Source organism: Hetaerina americana, unplaced genomic scaffold (assembly GCF_022747635.1).
Source record: "Hetaerina americana unplaced genomic scaffold, ioHetAmer1.1.p SCAF_5, whole genome shotgun sequence".
Taxonomy (NCBI): domain Eukaryota; kingdom Metazoa; phylum Arthropoda; class Insecta; order Odonata; family Calopterygidae; genus Hetaerina; species Hetaerina americana.
In genome coordinates, this window is record NW_027287095.1 from 15,096,152 (window position 1) to 15,121,053 (window position 24,902).

The 24,902-nt window shown below is 37.8% G+C and overlaps 1 protein-coding gene across 1 annotated transcript in view; it reads right to left on the minus strand.

The window, feature by feature from the left end:
• LOC139693529 (dystrobrevin beta-like) overlaps positions 1-24,902 on the minus strand; it is a 104,586-nt gene that overhangs the window by 50,139 nt on the left and 29,545 nt on the right. Inside the window, exons 9-12 of the mRNA XM_071591724.1 lie at positions 24,711-24,812; positions 24,413-24,566; positions 21,268-21,383; positions 8,471-8,663 (exon numbers count right to left, since the gene is read on the minus strand). Coding sequence (XP_071447825.1) covers positions 8,471-8,663; positions 21,268-21,383; positions 24,413-24,566; positions 24,711-24,812 — 565 coding nt within the window. The remainder of the gene's footprint in view (positions 1-8,470; positions 8,664-21,267; positions 21,384-24,412; positions 24,567-24,710; positions 24,813-24,902) is intronic.

A 24,902-nucleotide genomic window follows, 5' to 3' on the forward strand; every position in this document is an offset into this window, starting at 1 on the left:
TCCCCAGGCTATGCCACTTGAAGGGTGCTTGCCCCTGGTGGTACGACCTTTTTACATTGGGTCATCGTGACTGCATGCCTCCCATAGAAAAAATAACCTCTGTAGCTGGAACATGCCGGTGGGAACAAATTTCACCCCATGATTCTAATGGAAAGGAGAGCTTATGTGACCACCAAACCAGGCACCTCATTACGCTCAACTTCACAGGAGATTGAGCTAAAATTTAATCAGTATCACACACCTGCGTGTGTGTGGGCGCCATGCATGCATCAGAAATAAGCCAAAAGTTTTTGTATACTTGGGAAATCTACACTCTTAATTTAGGAATCAATAATATTATTAGTATTCCGTCTTTTCCACAACATAAGTCATCTGTTTCATTTGTTATATGTTTTCAATTTACTTGTTTAGTAGGATAAAATAAGACCATATTCCTCACTTTTTAAAATAAGTTGAACAAGTTGAAACTTTCAATTATTACTGGTAATCAAAAAGAATGCCTTCAGCGGATTTCCCTTTGCTAGTAAACCTTTGTGAAAAGTTCATTTCAATGGAAGGGTCTGTATGCACAAGGGCTAACAGAAAACATGAATTAGTGACACAGTTAAAGAAAACACTTTCATTTTAGATTCCAATATCATATTCCTCAAGTGATTCCACAATAAATTTAATGTCTGTTCACACAACGTCAAAACTACTGTTTTCTCTATGGCTGGAATCAGTCTGTGTGGGTAAGGCAGGGATTAGGGAGTGTGACGTGAATCTACAGGCTTTCCACTCAGAGGGCCCGGGTTCAACTCCTGGAGACTGCAGACTTTTTCAGGCAATCTTTTAGATTGGTATCCTGACCTCTACTTGAGGTTCTTTGTGGAGAGCTATTTAAGCTAGTACGCCATCTGCTGGATGGGATGTTAAACTGGGGACACCTTGGTGCCTTTTGATAAGGGTAGGCTAATGCCGATGCCAGGTTTCTCTCCGCCCTTCCTCATTCATTCCTAATAGCGCAAATGACCTCAGATGTCAGTCACCTACCCAAATAACTACTGCTACTGTGGGTAAATCTAAGAACCCCTATTTGGTAACTCATTTTTTTGTTTGAAAGTAAAATATTCATTATAGAAATAATCAGCAGTTTTTATAGAGAAATTATATTTTTTATGAGAAAAAGAATATCAGTTAAGAAGTCAGTTAATGAGGTTCTGCTTTATTTTCATTTTAACTATGTGCATACCATTACTTTGGTAATACAAGCATTAAAACTAATCTCACTCTTATAATCCATTCCATTGATAAATAAAAAGTAAGTTAACAGGGAAATGTCACTGACTAAACCTTGATCGTATCTGGCCTGGTAAATAGCTCTCTCTCGCTCTCTCTAAAGAGATAGACTCACATTTGTTTGCCTTAGTGCTTCACCTATCAAATGACAAAACTATTGACACATACATTTTGTGTACAATATTTCGGTATTTACTTTTTTGTATGATAACGCTATCACAAAATATCATCTAAATAAACCACCAAATATCTTTACATAATTTGAACAAATTTAATGGCATACTCAACTGACAAAGTTACAATATATTATGATGATAATACGTAAACAATTTTCTATGTAATTTTAAATGCATTCATCTGCCAGACTAAGTGTCATTTGTGGTATCACTACTAGGTGTGCCAATGGTAAATGGTTAATGACACTCATCTGATATTGGTGATGACAACAATGAACATCTACCAAAAACCATAATTGTGCCTATTTGACCTACAAGTATGTGTATGCCCTGTGTTGTACAGCCTGTGTTGCATGCATGGACAATCAAGTGCTTGAGCTGGGTGCCTTGTCCAGTGCCGGTCCACGATGACACATGACCAGAAACATAGTAGCACCCAAAAACAATCTACCACAGAAACATTGTGAAGAGCTTATCACTTGTGGGATTTGTAAAGGTGTGGCAAGATTCAGGGCATGCAAGGAAGTAAAGGAGCTCAAATGACTCATGTGTGTCACCTACTTGTTAAATGCAAGCGATTGGGGCAGCCACTAAATAAACCAGAGTCCAAAAGCAATGTCCATGCTGCAAAACTCATTTTCCAAAGGGTTTACCGATGAATTTTTTCAATGTTAATGAACCTCTAAAGTGTACCGTGCTTTTTACAGCTCTCATGCAGAGCTGTGATAATCAACAAACGCAATTAGGAACCTTCACAGAGTAGATGAAACTTTGGACTGTGCCAAGGACTACGAATACATCAATATCACCATGCATCTTTAATAATGCATGGTTTTGTCCCGAGCTCATCAAAGACAATGAAACAATTGCAAATGTGGTAACTCATTCATTGTTTTCCTAATGACACACATTGCTTTACTCCTCCTAAATGCTAGCAGATACTAACATTGCAACTAGGCTATGGCTACTGTTTGAAAATGCGGACCTTCATCCTGAATGTGTACGCATTATATGGTGGGTGTCAGCCATTGGTATTCATGAAAGTCCCATCTCACACATTGAAACCTAAAGGCGGTAAGCCTTGGTCAAATCAGTGTTTCCAGCACCCAAGCAAATTCCCTCAGCAATGACAAGGGCACCACCAAAACGAGAGATCAGGATTGGTTCCTGTGCCCCTTTCGCACCGCTTTTGTCACTTCTCCTTTTACCTATTCCCTTCTCACATTCCAAGGTGTCAAGTGCCAACATGGCTGCCAACTTTGGAATATTTTTGCCAGAAGTGCACACCACTCTTTGGTGTCATGGTGAACATTAGTTTTGAAATGTTAGGAGACAGTAAATAGGGAAAAAATCAACACTTTTCCCATTTCTCTTTGCCATCACCTCTTACTTTTATGAGGTAATTCCCTCCCAATTACCAAATTTCACCAGGCCCAGCAAGTAAATACAATGAAACTTCAAATTTACATCCCCCAAATTTGGATGCGTGTCACATAAATATGAATACTTGATTTTTGCAGAGTCCACATCTGTTTCCAGGTTACATGTCCACATTTTAAAATGTACACAGATTTTGGCCTCCCTCAAGAGATGATGATCCGATATTTATTGTATTTTGTCCCTTTCTTTGCTGCTTAAATGGCATAAATGCTTACGTCAGGTAGGTATCTTGAATATCTTTAGTTTTTGAAACAACTTGAAATAACTTGATTGACCTCAGGGTAACATAATATTTCACTTTCGCGTTGATTAAAATTGCAGGTTGAAAGATTTTTTTGCAAAAATTGAAAATCCAGTGGAAGTTAAAAATTATGTAAAAAAAGATGCAAGTGTGGTAATATTGACTGGAGAATAAAAATTGACATTTCAAACCCAAACCCAATTTAAGGGAGCAAACGAGCTCCAGTTAGACAAAGACAAAGTCGGTCAATACTATCACATAAATCCCAAAAGGCCTGTTAAGTAAAAATGACAGTTAAGTTATAAAACATACACTCATATTTTCTTGGGGAGGGATCAATACTGCAACTGGGGGAGATATCAACTGGAAACTTTCCACAGATTGTGAATTGCTGACTGTGAAGCAAACCAAAACAATGAAGTAATGGTAATCAGTGAAAAAAATGACCGAAATATATTGAATCTTCATTCGTTACAATCATACGGTATTGATCTGAAAATATCAAAATAAGCATTTCGAATTCTATCTCCCTAATCTCTTGACATTTTGTTAGCTGGCCCTTTTAAGATAAAAAAATTGAGGTATTCATGTACACTGCCCACATTTTGCTGTCAAAAATAAAAAATTTATCGTTAACATTTCCCTTGGCATTCAATAATGGAGTGCTCCCCTAATCTAAACTTCAACAGCAAATGGTTTTTTCACCACCTGCTGAACCAACATTTTGAGGTGGGGAACACACTCAGTAGGCGATGTAAGTGGTATTCCTTATCCTTTTATTGCGGAGCCAAAAGATCTGAGCGGTTGGGCAATGGCGGCATATCGAGGCAACTGGTACAGGACAAGTAACTTGGAATTTCAATGAGAGCAGATTCAGAGAGTGGACCATCAAAATAAATCAGATTATGCAAAAAGTGTGCCCACACAGTTTTACATCAAAATGATGAACTATGCTACTAGACAATGCTGCCAAACACTGATAGCTCCTCCCTCACTACCACCAATAAAAGGCAGTCTCAACAGAACATGTTCCCATTTCAATCCTTATGAACACCATTCCAATTCACTACATCCATTGAAAATATTGGAATTGAATAACAACTTTTGCTTGTGACCTATTGACCCATAATGTACCTCGAAAACTATCTTTACATGTAGTAAGGCACAGACAGCTATATCACAGATGTAAAAGGGATTTTGTTGGAATATGGAGCACTCCTTGGTGCCTTTATAATCACCAGAACTGTAATGCAAATAGATGTTAAGAAAGGCATGAACACTTGATTCCCTCCAAATGGAGACACAGTTCAACTCTCCTCCATCTTCGTCAAGATGGAGCGCTGCAGGGGGGGGGGGGGGCGCAAAAATTATGTTAGCCGTCAAGTCAAAAAAGGAATAACAAGAGAAAACAAAAACAGAGGAAATAACAATTTCATCAACAAACAATATCTGCAATAACATTTTCAACAAAATTCATGCTATGAAAATACTGGAGCCTCCTCCCTTTCAATGTTAAGTATCAATTGTTCCCCAGCAACATAAACACATGTGCACTAACCCACACGTCACTTAAGACGAAAAATAACTCACACAAAATCAAAAAAATACCCTAACACAATCGCTTGCGACTTTCTTGCACAGACATTTCATGTTAATACCTCCTAAATGAAATAAAATATTGACTACATTACTCCATGAAATACTCTTTCAAACACTTTTGGCTTCTTTGGCCAATCATAAAAGGAAACTGTAGATGACAGAGCAGGTTGCGCAATTCAGGAGTAATTAGCTTCAGGTTTCCTGAAAAATGTCCACCCTCCAAGACTACACTCGGTCAAGGGCAATTATTCAAAAGACAAGTATTGACATTTTTAGATCATCTCAGCATCTAAGTAAAGGTTACTAATAGTTGGATGACCTTCAATGGGCTTTTGAAGAGTTAATTCAAATTAACATTGGTTTACATCTATTGCATAAATGGCAGATTTTTAATGAATTACCGTATTTTCCCATTGATAACATTCACCTAATGTATAACCCACACCCAGAACTTCGTAAGTATCATGAATTTGAACAGATACTGCATGCCCAGAGCTTCATAGTTATCTTGAACGCATATAGATGCCACGCATCTGTATATACAGGTGTATATACAGATGCGCGGAATGAGCATATATATGTGCGTGTACATATATATGCATGGAATGCGCATACATATGTACATACCTGTATGTAAATATATAGGCGCATAAAATTGTAAATAAAAATACATCTGTATCCATACATCAACAGATGGTAACAACCAATGAACACATGAAATCATAATTGCCTGAGGCTATATCTACTATAAGTATACAGAGGTTTAGAGCCAGGTGATTGAAATCAATTTAAAACAACAGAAGGATCAAAAAATAAACAATGTTTACCAGTGAACACAATATGCCACCTTATTGCTTTTTTGCTATGATTCGTAAGTCGAAATGAGACATAGGTTTTCGTGCCCTTATATTTGCTATAAAAAGTAACTTTCAGCAAATCAAATATTAAAAAAATAAGAAAATGAATGAAATAGAATTTTCTTGTTTTGTTTGCTTTACTTCGCTTTGTTACATAGCATATAGCTTGTAGTATCAGAACTCAGCTGTTCTTGACACCCTCCAAGTTCTATGAAAATGCCGCCTACCAGGTGATTGTTTCGAACCTGAATTGAGTTAAGCTTTAGTAATTTAGATTTTTCTCAAGAAAATTACCCATGGAGAAGAAAGCCATATACAGCAATATAGAAGTCATCAAGTTCGCGAAAGAAAAAGGAAATCGCGGGGCTGCCAGGATTGATCCATTTATAAATATTTTAAATCAAAGTTATATTCTAGTTGGGAAAAGTGGATGATGTCAGGTACAATAGACTATACAGAATCGAAAAGGATTAAAAGTGTGTCTTATGAAGGAATAAGCTGGTGGATCCTGGAGTGTCGGCAGGGTGTCAGAGTGACTTGTGTAAAAAATGGATTTAAAAAAGCTTTAGGCAATATTTCCACACCAGTGCTAGAAGATGAGGAAGAGTTGGTTTTGGTGAGTGAATTCGGTGATGTGCCTAAAAAGATAAGAAATGCACCTAATTCATTTAATTGTGACTAAGGTGACGAATTTCTTGAATTCGAGTGGTCTACCTATCCTAGCATATATTACATGTGTATATAATACACCGTACCCTCTGTATACGTGAAGTACTATGTATTAGAATAAAGAAGTAGTACCTATTAGAATGAATGAAGTATAAAAATTTTATGTTTCTTCTTTTTCTCATGGATTTATGAGCTGAAATAACTGTAACAGTAGGAGATCTATATAAAATGGATTGCAATTAGAAAGGCATGCTTCCAGACTAATTTATTTTTGTGAGACTCTTCTTTAAATTATTGTGGACATAGGTATGAAAATGAGTAGAGTTTTTCCATTTCCATTGCATAATGTGCATCGTCATTTTTTTGATCATCTGAACATTTTTGTATAGATAACTCGTGCGTTATTGATGGGAAAATACGGTACTTGGACACACAAAAGAGATACTTAAGTCTTGCCCACACTAATCTCTCCCTCTTGCCCTTCCTGATCTACGAACTTACACATTCCTAGTTTTCCAGGAACCCTATTCATCAAAATTTAATATAAACAGACTAATCAGTGGAAATTCGGCATTTTCAGCAGATGTCTGCTACTGTCAGCAGTCAAACACACACTACATAAGTGCAATTAACATGCAACAATGATGCTGCAATACTCCTGTGAAAATATTTTAGTAGCAAGTAAAAGTTGAATTATTACAAAATGATAGCATTTTTTTAAAAGTCCTTCACCTCTATTCGTGGGAATTCTAAAGACATTTAAACAATTCCTACTGCCAGTCACTTTTCATGAATCCTTGTTTCCATTCTAAGGCTTTTCGAGTTTCTCTAGTTATGTATGTAGGCATTTCAGATGGCTTGAAGAGTAACTTTGCAATACATTCATATTTCCATACACTTTTAACAGTCAAGTCTAATAAAATCAAATATTAACATCTGTAACACCTAAAGACTTGTAACAGTTCAGATAAAAGGTAAATTTAATTTCCATAAATGTTCCCGACTCACAGCAACCCTGGAAAAAATGATCCTAGGCAATAGTGATAATCATGTGTTTAATTACAATAAGGTATTGATTTTGATTTCGTCCCTTATTGACACATAGATCCCATTCTCAAACTTCCTAATAAAAAGACATGTTTTCCTGAATGTGGAATGTGCTTGTTTATGCTTTGGGACTAGCTGCTAAGAAAAGCAACTGAAGATTGTTATGCCAAGCTAACACCCAAGGCATCAAACTACTCCTCTCTTCTTGGTTACTTAATCTGACAGGTTGTGATTCCCGAGGACTGAAAAACTAAGATTATTTCTTACAGAAAAATGCCTAAGAGTGCCTATGCTGTTTGATCCCATTAAAGACATGGAAACAAGAGGAAAGCTGAACTCAGCCTATAGTGGAATGCTTACTGATCCCCTAACTTCCCAGGCCCAAGCTGACCAACCCATTTATCACATGTTATACTCATTTTATACTACTATGTAGAGTCAATGGAAATCAGCCATTTTCTAAATAAAAATCTTGACAGTTTGGGGAGCACAACAAAGTAGCACACCAATACCTACGTTCATTTTATTAATTTTTGTTAACAAGTTTAATTGTTACCTGATTGGTCTGCAACTGCAATATTTTGCACATAACATAGGCCATAGGAAGTATTTTTAGTGTTATTCTGTAATACCTCCCTCACAAGATCTCTAATTCCAATCTAAATTCATTACACTCAAGGAGACACCTTTGAACAAATGGCATTGTCACACAAATGCATTCCTTAAGTGCTTATTCAGTAAAGATTTCAGTGAGTGTCTGTGCTGCCTGGTCATTAAGCTTCCCATACTGCCAAAGATCCATACACGATCAAGTCATGTTTAAATAAGTTATGTACATGTGTTTAATTATATACAAATGCGAGTGAGTACTCTAACCCTGCCCCACTGCAGGAAGAATGTCCTCCTCTCGATCTAACAATAACATCAAAAACGTCAACAACATTGTTGGCAACAGTGGCTGTGACAGACTACTGTGCACTGCTCGGGTGCCCTTCTCCCGAGTGAGGTGGGTGGAGGATGTGGTGCCCCCCTCCTCCCGACCCCAAGGATGACGATGGCACATAGTTGCCCATGCCGTCCGGCACCCTGCCTGCAGCCGCTGCCCTGGCACCACGCATCATGCGGATGTCGTGGTGGTGCTGCCGCTGGCGCTGTTGCGTTACCTTCAGCATCTTCATCAGTCCCTCCAGCTGCACCATCAGCTGGCGACGGGAGTCCTGCAGTGACCCCAAATGGCTCTCCAGCTCATCCTTGCGCCTCCTCAGCGCGCGCAGTTCCGCCACCAGTGCTGGGTTCTCCATCCCACTCCCTGCACCATTGCTACCTCCCCCGGCTGCCTCCAGTTCCTGTTGCCTCCTGCAGCGAGAGAGGAACAAGACACGCACACACTTGGGATGGGGGCCTCATATGCCTCAACAGCTCACCATGCGATTAATGCAACGGGTAGAGTCCACACACATCCCCTCTCCCCCTTCTCCACATCCAAAAATAACTTCCACACACAATCAATCCTCACAAGTTCGAGCCATCTTATGGGCATTTGTCATGCAATGTGATTTATGGAGCACAATCCATATTTAATCCAAGAACACCCAAGGCTAAATTGAAAGCATACACAAAAATTCACATTTATATCTGCAGATTTTGTTTCCACAAAATCATTCACTCCCTGTATCCACAATTGTCAACAAGTCATTATTTGCCTTATCACATTAGTCACAGATTATTTTGTGAATAATTTATCAATTGAAATTAATCATGAGCAAATATACGAAATGATGCCCGTCTAGAAATATGTAATATGAATCCAGATTTTCTAGTATCACAAAACATTTTCAAGCACAACAGCAATACGAAAGAGGAGGGGAATTCACTAAATTCAAATTGCAGCTTGCTTTCCTTACAGCATCAAAAAATACCCATTGTGTACAGTGAAGTTTTTTTTAAATTAGAACCAGTTGTTCAAGATGGTCACCACCTACTGCACACCTGATAGCATAGGTCATCACCTTCCTCAATACCTGCACATATTCATTAGTCCTTCCTGGCTTCCCATTCTCAACTACGAGATACATGTAATAAATCACCTGTCTAAAATTGATAGGGTTTATTACTAAGACAAATCATCTCAGCTGAGATAAGCCTCATGATGTCTCAGTTATGAAAGTCAGAGAATACCAAACAAATGAGACCTTGCAAGAAATATATATTTCACAGGAGAGAATAAGAAAATACTCATACAACTTTCAACTTTAGAAATCCTTCCATGAGGGCAAATCTCTTTAATCAAGAATTATTCGACATTTTTAGACTTACTGCTAACCCTTTAAGTGCAGCGGGACAATATATCGGTTTTTGCATCTCGGGCACAAAGCATGACAGGCCAATATATTGGCTCAAACTTTAGCTATTGTTTGAATTGCTAAAATTAATTAACTTTTTATTGCATCCTGTGTATTCTTTCTCATATCAAAAATATGACTTCTCTGCTTTAACTAACAGGCTTTTTTTATTTAAACAAAAATAATTCTTGTAAAGTATAAATCTTACAGTAATTTTTACATTGAACTGTTTAAATGAATGGAAACTCAAGTCTAACGCTATACTCTTTTCTTTCTCTGAGTGATCTGTTCACTATGACTTTCCACTGAAAAGCTAATTTGTTTAATTCTACAAACTTTTGAATGCCTGTTGATGAATCTGTTTCGATACAAACTGCTACGACTTGGGCAATACAAAGCTAGTGAAAGCATTACTACACAAACATGTAGGTTTCTCTTGCCTTCTGTTCAAGGTAATCATTGGGGCTCTTTGTAATCCTATGACACGGTAAGCTTTTTTCTTTCTGATAATTAAGGCTGGTTTCTTTTACTGCCTCCAGATAATAAGTACATTGTAGATAGTATGTGAAGAACACAGTTGGTAATCTTTTGGCTTTGATTTTTCAGTGTCCTTTTTCCCTTGCAAGCATGTGGTTTCCCAGCGAAGAGACTTCCTCCATAATGATTGGCAAAAGCCACCCTATGGTTTGGAGTGATTGACGAATCCAAGTTTACAAAATAGTTGAGGCCACGAGCATATCACAAGGTAGTACAGTGTTTTTAGTTTTGCATGAAAAATTGAGTGTAACAACAATCTTGGCCAGATGGGTGCTGTGTTTGCTTACAGTGGAGAATATAAAAAATCATTTGGTCGATTTGGAGGCTGGTTTGGCGCTCTTCTGTCTCATTCATGATGAGTTTCTGCATCGATACACAACAGTGGATGAGGCAATGAAAAAATGCTACTGCACTCCAGGGAGAAACTAACAGTCAAAACAGTGGGGTAAACATAAAGGCAATCCAGCCTCAGGGGCATGGTGTGAAATCAACCAACAATGTGATGGCCATGGTTTTTCAGGATGCATATAGTATCATCTCCATCGATTACCAGAAAATAGGACAAGCGGTAAATGAAGAGTATTATGCGTTGCTATTGCTCCAGCTGAGTGAATAAATCAAGAAAAAAGACCTCATTTGGCAAAGATAAAAGTTCTCTTCCATCCAGACAATGAACCGGTGAATACATGTGCAGTTTTGACAGCGAAAATTATGTAATTGAAGTTCAAATTATTACAGCATCCACCGTATTCATCAGATGTGGCCCCCAGTGGCTTTCTTTTATTTCCCAGCTACATTAAATGAATCGGTGGAAAATGATTTATGTCAAACAAGGAGGCCATTGCCATCACGGATGCCTATTTTGAGGACTATCTGAAATACTACTTTTTGAAAAGCTTAAAAATGTTGGAGAATTGCTGGGAAAAGTGTATTGAGCTAAAAGAAGATTAAAAACCATGAATACAGTAATCAAACCTAAATTCGGTTAGGTAGGTGATGATATAGTTCACCCAGTACCAAGCCCAAAAGCTTGTGAAAGTCACACATCAGGGTATGGGGGCCAGTTCCTGTCCCAGTGCCAGTTATTTTTCCCCAGGAAGATCTGGTACCCAGGATGCGGAACAAATTTCATGCAGATCTTCACAGAATTAAAATTTTTTGGAACCTGCAGCAGAAAAACTTATCTAGTGTGCATTTTTTCCATTAACAGCAATGTGTGGGTGTCACTCCAAGATATCGTCTTTTGCTTTGATAGTGCTCTTCAATGATATTCTCTCACAATGGCAGCAGCAGTGTTAATACTCCCTTCAGTAAGAGTGGCTTGGCCTTCATGTCCACCTTCCATTGAAATTGTACACCCTTTTTAAACATTTCAAAACATCTTGTAGCTGTACTAGAGGGAACATTAGACTCTCCAAAAGACTACTTTAGAATATCATAGGCCTTGTCTTATGGCTTGTCAAGGCAAAAGCAACATTTCCATGCAGCATGGAGTGTTATCTCCATTGCTGAACTGAATTAGTTTCAAATTGCTATCTATGTCCACTGCTCATGCAACACCCAGGTAAAATCAATGAGACTTCTACCAAATTTCCATGACTCATTATGCTAACAATTAAACAAAGTAAATTGTTCAAAATTATGGGAATAAAAATTCGTGATCACCCTTTGAAAGGCCCCCATCTTCCTCCTCCTCCCTAAAAACTATATTTACTGCAGTCCTAGTTGAAGTGCAGCTTGAGCCCCCAGTTTGTATTTTAAGAGTGTCTCCTATTGCATGTTAAGGTAACACCTAGCATGGTTCGTACGATATGATGTGAGCAGGTAAATTGGAATTCACTTAGATGCTTAGGTTATTAATTGTTCATTTTGATATCTTTCGATGTTATTTCTCCACATTTTAATGATGATACTATTTTGACACAAAGGAAATGTGTAAATCCTGGCTACTGACCACATACCAGTACATTATTTGTAGTGACAATGAATGTGGAAAGTTCAACACGAGTTTTGTCCTGCTGCACTGACTACACAGTTTTGTCAGCAGCATTAAAGAGTCATGCAACATAGGATTGTGTACGCATAACTGGCTGTAAGAAGATACATATATTCTTGTAATTACAATGAGTTGCTCATAACACTCGTTTGTGAACTTGGCTATTTACTGCAGCGGTTTGTAACCAAATGTGAAATAAAACATTCAATTTATACATGCATGAAGCAATATATCATTCAAGAGGGCATGATCACAAGTGAAAGTGATTGTGATAGGGTTCACTTTACAATACCATCACAATCTGATGGGTTTGGCAGAATGCATTGGTATCTTAAAGTGGAATCCCACTGTATTCTCACCAGAGAAGATAGAAGGGGAACGATTTCTTGAAAACTTTAACAATGCCATCATGTTTCTCTTCTGAAAAAAATTCAAATTTGACCACTATGCACAGCCACTTTCATTGCAATAGCACACAGAAAAGCATTAACCATTTCTGGGACAGCACAACAACATGCAGGATTAGCAAACCTGTTTCAAGAACATGCTTTAATACCATCAAAAGAAGCAGTTACCACTACAAGATACTGTACTTCCACAGGCTGTGGATGGATCAAAAAGGAATCATTTGAAACATTCTAATCATGGATTTCCCCAAGCGTGGAAATATATAAAAACAATGAAAGATGTCAATTAAAAATTTTAGCTTTACAGAAATTTCAGCAAAACTGCTCCAACTATAAAATAGCCCCACAGTCCACATAAATCCTTTTTTCAAACTAGACACACCATCTGAGGTAATTGCTTTTATAACCTAGGGTAAATGACCATAAAACTCATTTTGGTATCTGGATTACTTAGTTTTTTTCCATTACTTTGCGTTAAATATGGTGATTTATCTGCTAAATAAATAAGGACTTTCAAAATTTGAGCAACGATTTTGCCAGTAGAAAATATTAATTACCCAAATTGCAATTTTTTAAATGTCATCCAATATTTTCTCCCCTTGTTAATTTTCATGAACATAAGGACTACTTGGAAAAATGTCAATGACAGGATTTCTTCACGACGATTCATCATTCAAACAAAAGATGTTCATGTGTACAACATGCCATACAGTCACATCCGAGTATCCTAAAACTTGGTCCATATCTCGACTAATACAATGTGGGCAGTAAAGGTGAAATCACTACTGACTGATCCAAGAAGCTTCCAGGAGCGGGTAACCACCAATTCAGAAGGCTACAAGCTAAAAATCTTTCATCAAACGAACACTTTAAATGTTCATGGTCACACACAGGAGGAAACATATAGAGTGGAACCTTATATAACGTTCCACAATTATCACATTTGTACCAAACAATCCACTCCATCCTTGGCAAAAGTAATGTGACACAGCACCCACCCCCCAATCACACAACCTCCCCCCCCACATTTGGCCCATTCTTACATCAAACTTAGCAGTTATCCATATGTATTCCTGCCGCTTCTGCTGAGGACCTAGGAGGATATGCAGAAAGTTTTACACATGCAAAATTTGCTCTCTGGCGCTTTCACCTGGAGAGGCTGCCACGTGCCATGGATGCACTCTACTTTCAAATTGGAATGCTCATCCATGGGTGTGATATTATGCAGTGACTCGAAGAAATGTGCATTAGGGGAGTCATTGCATATGGATGGAGGAAAGAAGAAGAGGGGAGGAGGGTGGGATGTAAATGGCATGCCAAACAAGCACCCCCTGCCCCCAATAAGCCTGCCCATGTTTTATATAGCTTCACCAGATGTACATATTGTTATAGGTAATCTAATGGTTTGGATGGACACAAACTGCCTAAATACGCACATATTATGCCCCATTAAAACGTTCTCTCTAGATTTGGGGAAAGAGTAAAGGGAGAGCTACGGGACATTGTGACAGTGTTTGAGGGACAGTTAGGAAGTAGCGGGTGGAGGGTCAAGGCCACGCAAAATGTGCCCTACAATCTTTTCAGTGTTTCTCACCATTTTTTGCCAAGAAAATACACAAGATGGTAATGAAAATACACGAGGGGTACGGTCAGTGATTTGCATTATGTAATGAGGGAGAAAATAACCCAGTGTGACTTTGGCCCACATGGGTAATCACATAGCTCGGAAACGTGGGATGCAATTAGTCACATTCATTCTTCGTCAAGTGGAGAACTGGTCTTGTGCCCCCTGGTGCACTCATTAGCCTCAACCTCTGAAGGTTGTTTGCGGAGATCATGGGCCTGCCATAAAGCACACTATACTTCATAAAAGCTGATGCACATTAACACAGCTTGTATTGATTCTCTATCAGAGTTGCCTCCTGCTCACTTGCTCCAAGCACACACAAAATAGATCCTTTCCAAAGTTGCACCCATTCGCGTGGGTGCATTTGAAGGGGGGACTGCCGTATGTAATGCCACCACCTGAACTTGATCCACTGATGAAAATACAGGTTCATCCACATTCATTCCTTCAACACTTCAACATTTTGCCTTTGCACATGTTTAACTACCCTCAGTCTTCTCTTATCAATTTTAATTGAAATCAAATCACTTGTTGAGGAGGAACTCGGCAGATATTCCATTGCATCATTGAAGAGAGATCACAACTTATCCCATCTCCCATTAGCAAACATTATATCTCCTAATGTAGATCTAATTTAGCCAATAATAATTAATATTAATGGAATGAAGTAATTACTAGGCTGACGTTATCCCAACAAGATGGAATTTCTGTGTTTGTGTGGGAAAGGGTGGTTAATACAGAATTTTATAATTATTTTCCCTTCAAAATTTTGAAAAATTCTGCATCATCAAACTTATTCAAAAATTATTCTCAGTTTCTTTCATTTTGTTTCAAAACAGTGAACAGACTGACTCCAATGTACTCAATTAACTTGGTTTAATCCATCTCATCCCAATGTTATGAACAAACAAAATTACACAATTTTAATTGTAACTTTTATCCATTTCCCTGATATGCTAAAAGCCTACTTAAAATTTTATGGACTACTACATGAAATATTTTTGCCACAAAGCCAGTTTGTACATTATTTAGATCATTTAAGGAGCATCAGCACATAATTTTATCTTCCATATTTTCCCTTGAATTGTTTTTAATGTTAACCCTGTTTAATGCAGGAACTCCCAAATTAAATGAAAACTCTATTTCCCATCACATCCTTGCACTTTGCATTTGATGTCATCTCTGGATTTAAATTCTAACTGGGTGCTATGGGCCCTGCATTAAATTTTAATTTGTACACCGAAATTAAAAGCTAAAACCAACTAACAATATAAGCTTCTTAGTCAATGTGTGTATGTAGGAGTGGGGCAGTCCAGTGCATAGGATGCTGGGCTACTGGTTTAAGGGTCCGGATTTGATTCTAAACAACACCCACTGCTCCACCCAAACTGTGTCATTTTTAGGGACACCAGGTCTTCTTGGAAAACTGCAGGTACCACAAGGGAAGGAACTGGCCTCCCATTATTACCCTGTGTGAATTTCACACACCACTGGACTTAGTACTGCTTGAGCTAAACCACAACCAGTCAAGCCAACCTTCTGGTTGATAACTGTGGTACAGGTTACACACACAATGGATTCTTGTGGTCACAGTTTTCAAGGGACTCAGAATTCTGAACTTACTAACCAGTACAATGTACAAACCAGGGTTGGCCTATGGCGAGCAACAATGGCAATATGGGTAGCATAACTTAATATAACATAGGTCAATCATGACATAGAAACTTATTAATGCTCATTCTATAGTTCACTGGTGATGCCTTATTGCAAAAACTTTCAGTTCATCAATACTATGAAATACATATCCTGCATTTGTCATTCCCTAGCTTGTCTCATGAACAACTAAAAAAAACTGAGACAGAACAAGTGTAAGAACAACTGAGTTAGTTGAGGATGTTATTTGAATGAATAAGAAAATGAAAACTGCTTACTTTATCTGATAATTAAGCACACTTAATATGGCACAGCCATATAAATTTGATTTTATTCCAATTGCATAGATACAATTTTAAGGATAATTAGTGATTCACGACTCCCTTCTTCCAACTATGAATTAAATAGCTATTTTAACTAAATAACATCTATGCTGGGTTGCCTTGAATAAGTTCACATTCATAGAAAAAAATTACCCTTCCATTAAGAATTGAGGCTCAATGAGAATCAGATGTTGCTATTAATGTGTATAAAGTCAGCAGTGCATCAGCTGACGGTCTGATGCCATTCTCAGCTCTCGAGGTCAGTTTAAAAAGTCACTGCAAGACATGTAAATCAAGGCACTTGACTCTTCTCTGGGTGCAGTCAGGATTTTAGTGTATTATCCATAGGACATTGATGCATGATGTTTTCAATTAAAATATAAATTTAAATCAAATTTTATACTTTGGGAGAATATGTATCAATTGCATATATGAGTTTGATGTCATTATGATTTATGCATTTTGGTCATTAGTTACATGTACACAAGATTTCAATAAGTCCTTAGGCATAAATAGAAAAACAAATTATTTTGGGTAATGTTTTTTATTTTTTAAACATTATCTTCTTTTAGCTCAATACACTTTTCCCAGCAATTCTCCAACATTTTTAAGCCTTCCAAAAAGGAGTATTTCAGAGTCCTCAAAATAGGCATTGGTGATGGCAATGGCCTCCTTGTTCGACATGAATCATTTTCCACCAAGTCATTTAATGTATCTGGGAAATAAGAAAGTCACTGGGGGCCACATCTGATGAATATGGTGGATGCTGTAATAATTTGAACTTCAATTACATAATTTTTGCTGTCAAAACTGCACATGTGTTCACCGGTTCATTGTCTTGACGGAAGAGAACTTTTATCTTTGCCAAATGAGGACTTTTTTCTTGATTTCTTCACTCGGCTGGAGCAATAGCAATGTATAATACTCTTCATTTACTGCTTGTCCTATTTTCTGGTAATCGATGGAGATGATACTGTATGCATCCTGAAAAACCGTGGCCATCACATTGTTGGTTGATTTCACACCATGCCCCTGAGGCTGGATTGCTTTTATGTTTAACCCACTGTTTCAACTGTTAGTTTCTCCCTGGAGTGCAGTAGCATTGTTTCATTGCCTCTTCCACTGTTGTGTATTGATGCAGAAACTCATCATGAATGAGACAGATAAGTGACAAACCAGCCTCCAAATCGACCAAATGACTTTCTATTCTCCACTGTAAGCAAACACAGCACCCATCTTGCCAATATTGTTGTTGCACTCAATTTTTCTTGCAAAACTAAAAACACTGTACTACCTTGTGATATACATGTGACCTCAACTATTTTGTAAACTTTGATTCGTCAATCACTCCAAACCATAGGGTGGCTTTTGCCAATCATTATGGAGGAAGTCACTTCCACTGGACGTCCCGAACGATGTTCATCATTTGTAGATGTATGGCTACTTTTGAACTCATTCACCCAATCGTGGCAACTGTCTCAAACACAGATAAGAGCAGATGTGCCATGAACTTCATTCAACTCTGATTTGATCTCTTTTGGTGTTAAACCATTTAAATGGAAATGTTCAATCACCACACAAAACTCATTTTTTTAATTTTTCTAAATAAACGAAAGTTCTTTGCGTCAATTGAATATGAAAATGAAACCATGTGATGGATGATGAAGTTGTAATTTTAACAGCAGAGTAGTGTGAGATGAGGCTTACTAAAGGCATACCTTTTCCTATCCTACGAGCACCATCTTTTGTATCATCTATGGGATTATTGAACAACCTTTGTATTTTTACCGATTTACTTAATATTATGACATTCATGTACATATGTTGAGAGATATTTATCAAATGTAAATCATAATTTTCTTCTAGTTTTCATTTACAGAAATAATAAATACTAGATTTTCTGATACGGCTGCTTCAAAAGTACACTCGAACGTAAAAACATGAGTTTACTATGAACATAATCATCAACCTTAGTAAGCAGTAACAGCAAGGCAATAATACTAATTTTCTTTTGAGTTTTTATGTTTGTTTAAAGCCAGCATCAGGGCAAATTTGACAGTACTAAATTATTTGAAACTACACACCTATGTAATTTGCTTTGTGGCATTTATTTTTGAACCCGCCCGATAAAACAAGAATTCAACAGAACAAACACTTTTTTGGAAACCATGAGGTGTTGCATTATTGAGCTTATCCTTCATCACTGGCAGTTGTCTTGATGCAATATGATAGTCTTCTACAGTAAGTATTAGGAATTAAGACTAAGTTAGTGAAGAGAGCATTAAAATTTAGGAAATAATGACACGAAAAAAATTTTTTGGCATTAAACTATATTAGGGTCCGAAGTATATAAACCTAAGTCTGAATCCTTCAATATATATGAAAAAACTGAAAATTCTTGAATATTATGCATGAATGAACTCTATTACTATGAATGAACATGAATGATTAAAAATTAATACCCTTGATATCTAAGCAAACACAATTTGTCAAAGTAGCATTCATAAATTAATTGAATGCCTTCTGATTGTCTTAATTTTTTTCCTAAATGCCAAAACTAGTGATTTATTTTGTTGATATTTTTAATGCAAGCCTTTTCTTCCATCTTACAACAGAGAAAATTGAAGATCCTTACTAAAGCACTTGATACTTCACTTCAAGGTATCACTTGGGGCTTAATGGACTGAACAAGTTACTTTCCTGTTTAAAGGCAATAATTACATGGTTCATAAATATTTTATGCATGTTCTATGTATATTTTACACATGTATACTTTAGTTTTTTATGTATGTCCATTCATTAGCATTACAAACAGCCCATTGGTGACTGCAGCCCTCAATTCTTCCCTCCACCCTCTAGCAAATGTCATCCGTGGCCCTGGAAGGTTTCCACCTAAACATCCCTCATTATATGCTTAATTTATTTGTCCCTTGGTCTTTCTCGTAAGATCTCTCCTCTTTTCCCTTCCATCATGTGCCCCCAACAAATACATTCTAACTCAATGTGTTATCAGTTCTCCTTTTATGTTTACAGTGCTTCTCTTACATTTTACTTTTCCACCTTCTGCATATTTCTTCATTCCTTAATTCATCTGTTTCTTTGATTTTCATAAAATTTATCCACTATTCAATTATTATTTATGGTTTTTCTTAATCAATGAATAAAATTGAATGAGACTGATGATAAGCTGGGACGAATCTCCATTTTTCACTTCATTCTTTCATTTTCCTTCATGTACTACCTTGATCAAAAATTTCCCGGAATTTATTCAGAAAATTAAAAATACAAGTTTATTCATCTAAATCTATATTGTCCCCTTCAAAGTAATCCCCATCGACTGCAACACACTTATGCCAGCGCTTGATCCAATCCTCGAAACATTTTTTATATTCGGTTTTCGGTATGTCCATCAGTGCTTCCTGCGATTTTTCCATTACTTCCTCTCGGCTGCTAAAACGCGTTCCCCATAATGGTTTTTTAACTCGATTGAACAGAAAGAAGTCACAGGGAGCCAAATCAGGTGAATTCGGTGGCTGTTGGATGGTATTTGTTGCATTTTTCGTCAAAAAATTACGAATAATGATAGCACTGTGCGACGGTGCGTTATCATTGCTGCAAAATCCACGAGTTTTCTGCCCACATTTCTGGTCTCTTTCGGCGAATTGCTTCACGCAAACGTCTCATAACGCCCAAATAATACTCTTTGTTTACTGTCTGGCCTTCTGGCAAAAATTCATGATGCACTAAACCGTTGTAATCCATGAAAACCGTCAGCATTGCCTTCTTTTTTGACTGAACACGACGTGGTTTTTTTGGTCTCGGCTCATTTGGTGAACGCCATTCACTTGCCTGATGTCTGGATTGCGTGTCGTACTCATAAACCCACGTCTCGTCTCCAGTAATGATCCTTTTGATGAATGTGGGATCGGATTCAGCCTCGCAAATCATGTCTTTAGCGACGTCAACACGGTCTCTTTTTTGCATGAAATTGAGGTCTTTTGGCACCAACTTTGCTGCTACACGACGGAAACCCAAATCATTAACCACAATGTCTTGGGCGGATCCATAGGCAATGTTCAAGTCCTCCGCTATTTCTCTGATGGTTAATTTGCGGTTATTGACCAACATTTCTTTTACTTTATCAATTTTTTCACCGACTTTCGATGTCGATGGTCTGCCACTGCGTTCATCATCTTCGATTGACTCACGACCACTTCTGAACCGCTCGTGCCACTGGTAAACGACCGTTTTTTTTTAGAGAATCGTTGCCGAAACACTTTTCCAACATTTCCAACGTCCGTGCGCCACTAAATCCGTTTTTTACGCAAAATTTAATACAAGTTCGTTGTTGCAAATTTAAATCCATTTCTGAAATTGTAAAAAATCGCCAACACACACAGAGATAGATGTACTCTTGGCTACGTAACTTTTGCAAATGTCAAGTTATGACACTAAGATTTAAAGGGAATATCAACAACAGATGTACCAATTTAACAAAAAAAAACAGAACTCAAATCGGAACGATGGGAGCGCCACACGGTGGTTATTCCGGGAACTTTTTGATCAAGGTAGTATTCATCAGCCAATACAGTGCTTTTTTAAGGATTTAGCAGATGTACTTCTCATTAATGACTATTTAGTGATTCTTTTGGAATATATCAATCACATTGGTAGTTTGGTATTCTAGGAGGAATGATGTTTGGTAAGCAAACAGAAGCTACCAAGACCAAATCTAGGGAATGCCCGTGAACCCACCCCACTTTGTCCGAACCTTTTTATGCACTAGATCAACATCGGGAAGCCACCGGTGGTACTGAGAGAGGAATTGGCCCTCTAATTTCAATAAGGTGAATTTCACTTGCCATAAGGCATTGCGCATGTTGAACGCTACCCTCACATATCAAACTAATTATTGGGAGGATTACTATGAATGTGTTCTATCGCATTAAAAAATTGAATTTCCAAAACCTTTGACCTTGGGCAAGGCTAAGAGCAGGGTGGGGGAGGGGGTGTGGTTCTTGGAGGGCGGGGGGAGGGAATCAAACAAAGCCCACACAGAGCGGCACAAGCAATACCTTAACCTTGCAATCTCGCGCATTATCTCCCGGTTCTTGGCCTCCAGCTGGCCAATCAGTTCCCTCTGGGCACGACTCGTGTCCAGACCCAAGTTCGCCTCAGAGCCCACCCTTCCCTGCAAGCAACAAAGAGACATCAAGAGGCATTAGCAGCATATTTCTAGAATACACATCAATAAAGGCAACACAAGTGTAGTTTAACCAATAAAGGCAAACACAAGTGTAGTTTAACCAATAAAGGCAAACACAAGTGTAGTTTAACCTCAGAGCATAAACACAAGCAGTGAATCATAAACGTTTATATTAAAATAGCACAACTACATTTCCCACTTGGACACAACTACAGATGTGTAGTTTTGATTACATATACTGAAGGTCTTATTCAGCTGAATTTTAAGTGCTGTTAATTCAAACCATAGGATCACAAGGGGAGATTTGTTTTTAATGTATGTTTTAAGCATGGAGATTGCACATATAGTAATGCCAATTCAATAAAAGGCTGTGCAGACTCCAAAATAAAAGTACAAATTGAATGAGAAGAAGACCACATGAGATTACTAAGATAAAATGGCATATCATACAAGTTCTGGGATGAAAATTTTTTATTTACCTCATAAGCCATTCTATACTTCAAGAACATTCACTTATAAAATATTATTTTCAGTTTCAATTAGCTATTACATAATTTATCACTCCTTTTCAATGACTGTAGTAATGTGCCCTAACTTCTTCCAACCATTGCTATTGAGATTTTATATGAAATTGCTGACTTATGGTAACTTATGTGGATGCTGAGATGATTTCTAGTTGAATAAGAGTGAATATCACTATTTGCATGAAAGAGAAGGGTATTATTTTTTATGAAGACAGACATGTCAAATACATTCAACATTGAAGGATGTGTAAGAACATTTTAATTTGTCAACAAGGGCCTACATAGTGTCCTATTAGCAACACTAAGTACACATCTAATTACTTTTTTAATTGAGAAAACTTTGTGCAACATGTGCACCCTGATGATCCCCAGGACACCATTCCATTATGATGCTCAGGAGACCAAATTAGAATATTACAAGACTTGTAACACCTATAGTGACACTGCGCTAAGCAGGAACCAAATAGTATACATCACAGTGTGCAGTTTAGAATGCAGATTATTAATATCTATATTCCACACACCTGCTTGTTTAACATGTACACCAACCAAATTGGTATTGGATGCACATATAATTCTTTCATTGTTAAAATATGAATTAATATCCTCTTGCAATATTGCCAGTCATAACACCAGTTCCAGACACTAAGACCTTTTCTGTTAAAACCAAAAGCCTTTGACTACTTTTATCATAAATTATTAAGATTGAATCAACTTCAAATATTATGGAATTAATGCTCTGATCATTTTTATTTCTTAATGGTAGGTCTTTAATAAATAACAAAAATAAGATATGTCCCAATATTGATATACGTGGAACTCTCATCCTAATAGCATACGAATCTGATGTATTTTTACAAATTTTGAAGCCATTTGCACTATTTTTGATCTTCTAAATAAATATGATGATAGTTGTGAGGCTTAATTCTGACATCCACTCTATCTGATTTACTCAAAAGGAGGGGATGGTCATCAAAATAAAAGGCACAAGTAAAATCTAGGAACAAAGCAAGAACTAACATTGACAACATAGTCACCGTTAAGGCTAACACATTTTTCCCAACATGTTACAAATTTTTTCATTCTGTCAGTGAAAACCTCATCTGACTTTCTTGAATTCAGGACTTGACAGCTGCCTTCCCCTCATCGTCCGAGGTGTAATGATTACCCCCTTGAGGATTCTCTTGAGTTGAGGTGAAAAATGAAAATCGCAAGGCGCAAGATTGGGGGAATAAGGAGGGTGTGGAATTGGTTCAAATTTCAGGCTTTGCAGAGCCTCTCCAGTTGTGCACGAGGTGTGTGGACAAGCGTTGTCAGGTTGCAAGATCATTGGTGCCAGGCTGCCTTTAACATGACAAACTTCTTCCTTAGTATTCCAATATGGTTTTCGATAGGCCTTTGAGTGATTCGCCAGTCATCTTGAATCAAATCTTCGACAAGTTTGCGATTTTTATCGCTTGTGGCAGTGATCGAACATCCGCTGCAAGTTTCATCAACAATTATGGCTTTTCCAGGCTCGCAACCACAAAATTTTACTACCCATTAATTTACAGTCGACCTATCAACAGCACCGTTAACATAAACAGCCTTTAAACGACAATGAATCTAAGTAGCAGTCACTTTATCAGCAATTAAAAATGCGATAACAGCACGCTGTTTAACCCATGTTGAAATGGCACCAGAACACGTCTCCACACTTCCACTTCTTGAAATATATTGGATGATTGAAACGAACTCAAACCTGCACATGCACGCTGTGGGGGAATGTTACTTCCACATGCCACCAAGAGTGCTTCTGAAGCTCATTTTGATTGGGGTCTACAAGTATGTGTGTATCAGTTTCCAGTCTACCCTAGTAGTTCTCCCTGGAGGATACAATCATTTCAATACTTGATTCAGCTTTTCTGTAAACAATTTGATATTACTAGAGGGCGAGCAATACGCCCTTGGTAAAACAATTTCATAATTATCACATTTTCCAGTTATTAGCTACACATTCAAAATATAAGTCATCAGTATAAGGTACCTTTATCTCATATTCATCCAAAGCCATGTCTTCATTAACAAAAATATTAACACCACTATTTCACTTCGCTCGCGAAAAACTAGATACACAGTAAAAATCGCACATCTTAATAGGACTTATTTCTTCCTTACTTATCCAATGCTCAGATAGGCATAGAAAATCAAGTATATTACCTTGAAGGTGTACCTATAGTTTGTTTACTTCATTTCTGAAGCACTAAATATTCAAGTAATATATCATAGTTGAACTGGCTTTTGTCAACAGTTGAGAACAAAGTACCTTCATAATTTTATAAGGTTATGATTAACCTTAAGAAAGAGTTATTCAAATAATTCTGTTTTACTGGAAATTTTGCAAATCTAAGAATTCAACATTCCAACATGTTAGCAATGTTGTGAGCACACAATGACTATGAACGGATTATGGACACTGCGTACTTTCCCATTGAAGAAATGTCAACTTACAGGAGTGCGGGCCTCCGCGGCAAGCCTCGCAGCATACCGTGCAATGAGTCGATGCTCATCATCAACCTGTGAAGCTGAAGCCAGTGCCGCTGCAGCTGCAGTGGATGTTGATGAGTCAAGAGAAGCATACCGACCCGGGCTCGAGCAACCAGGACTGCAATGGGGTGAAGGGGATCATTTTTAGGTCTTAGCTGATTTGCACAAGGAATCCAAAGGAAAATGACCAAACCGAAAGGAGATTCAATAAGGAAATCCTCCATTACTTTTGAGAGAAGGGGGGGGGGGGGTGGTTGCTCACCTTCGCCCGGTGGAGCGCCCATCTAGGGACCCCACGTCAAATGGGGACTGGAATGTTGAGGCCTCTGGGAATCCATTATGAGACGGGAGTGGAGACGGAGGCCTGCAACAAAAGGGAGGGCACACAACAGTTACTGCTAAGTACTACACTGAATCAGAGATCATGCATGGAAACACAACTTGGTTTGATATA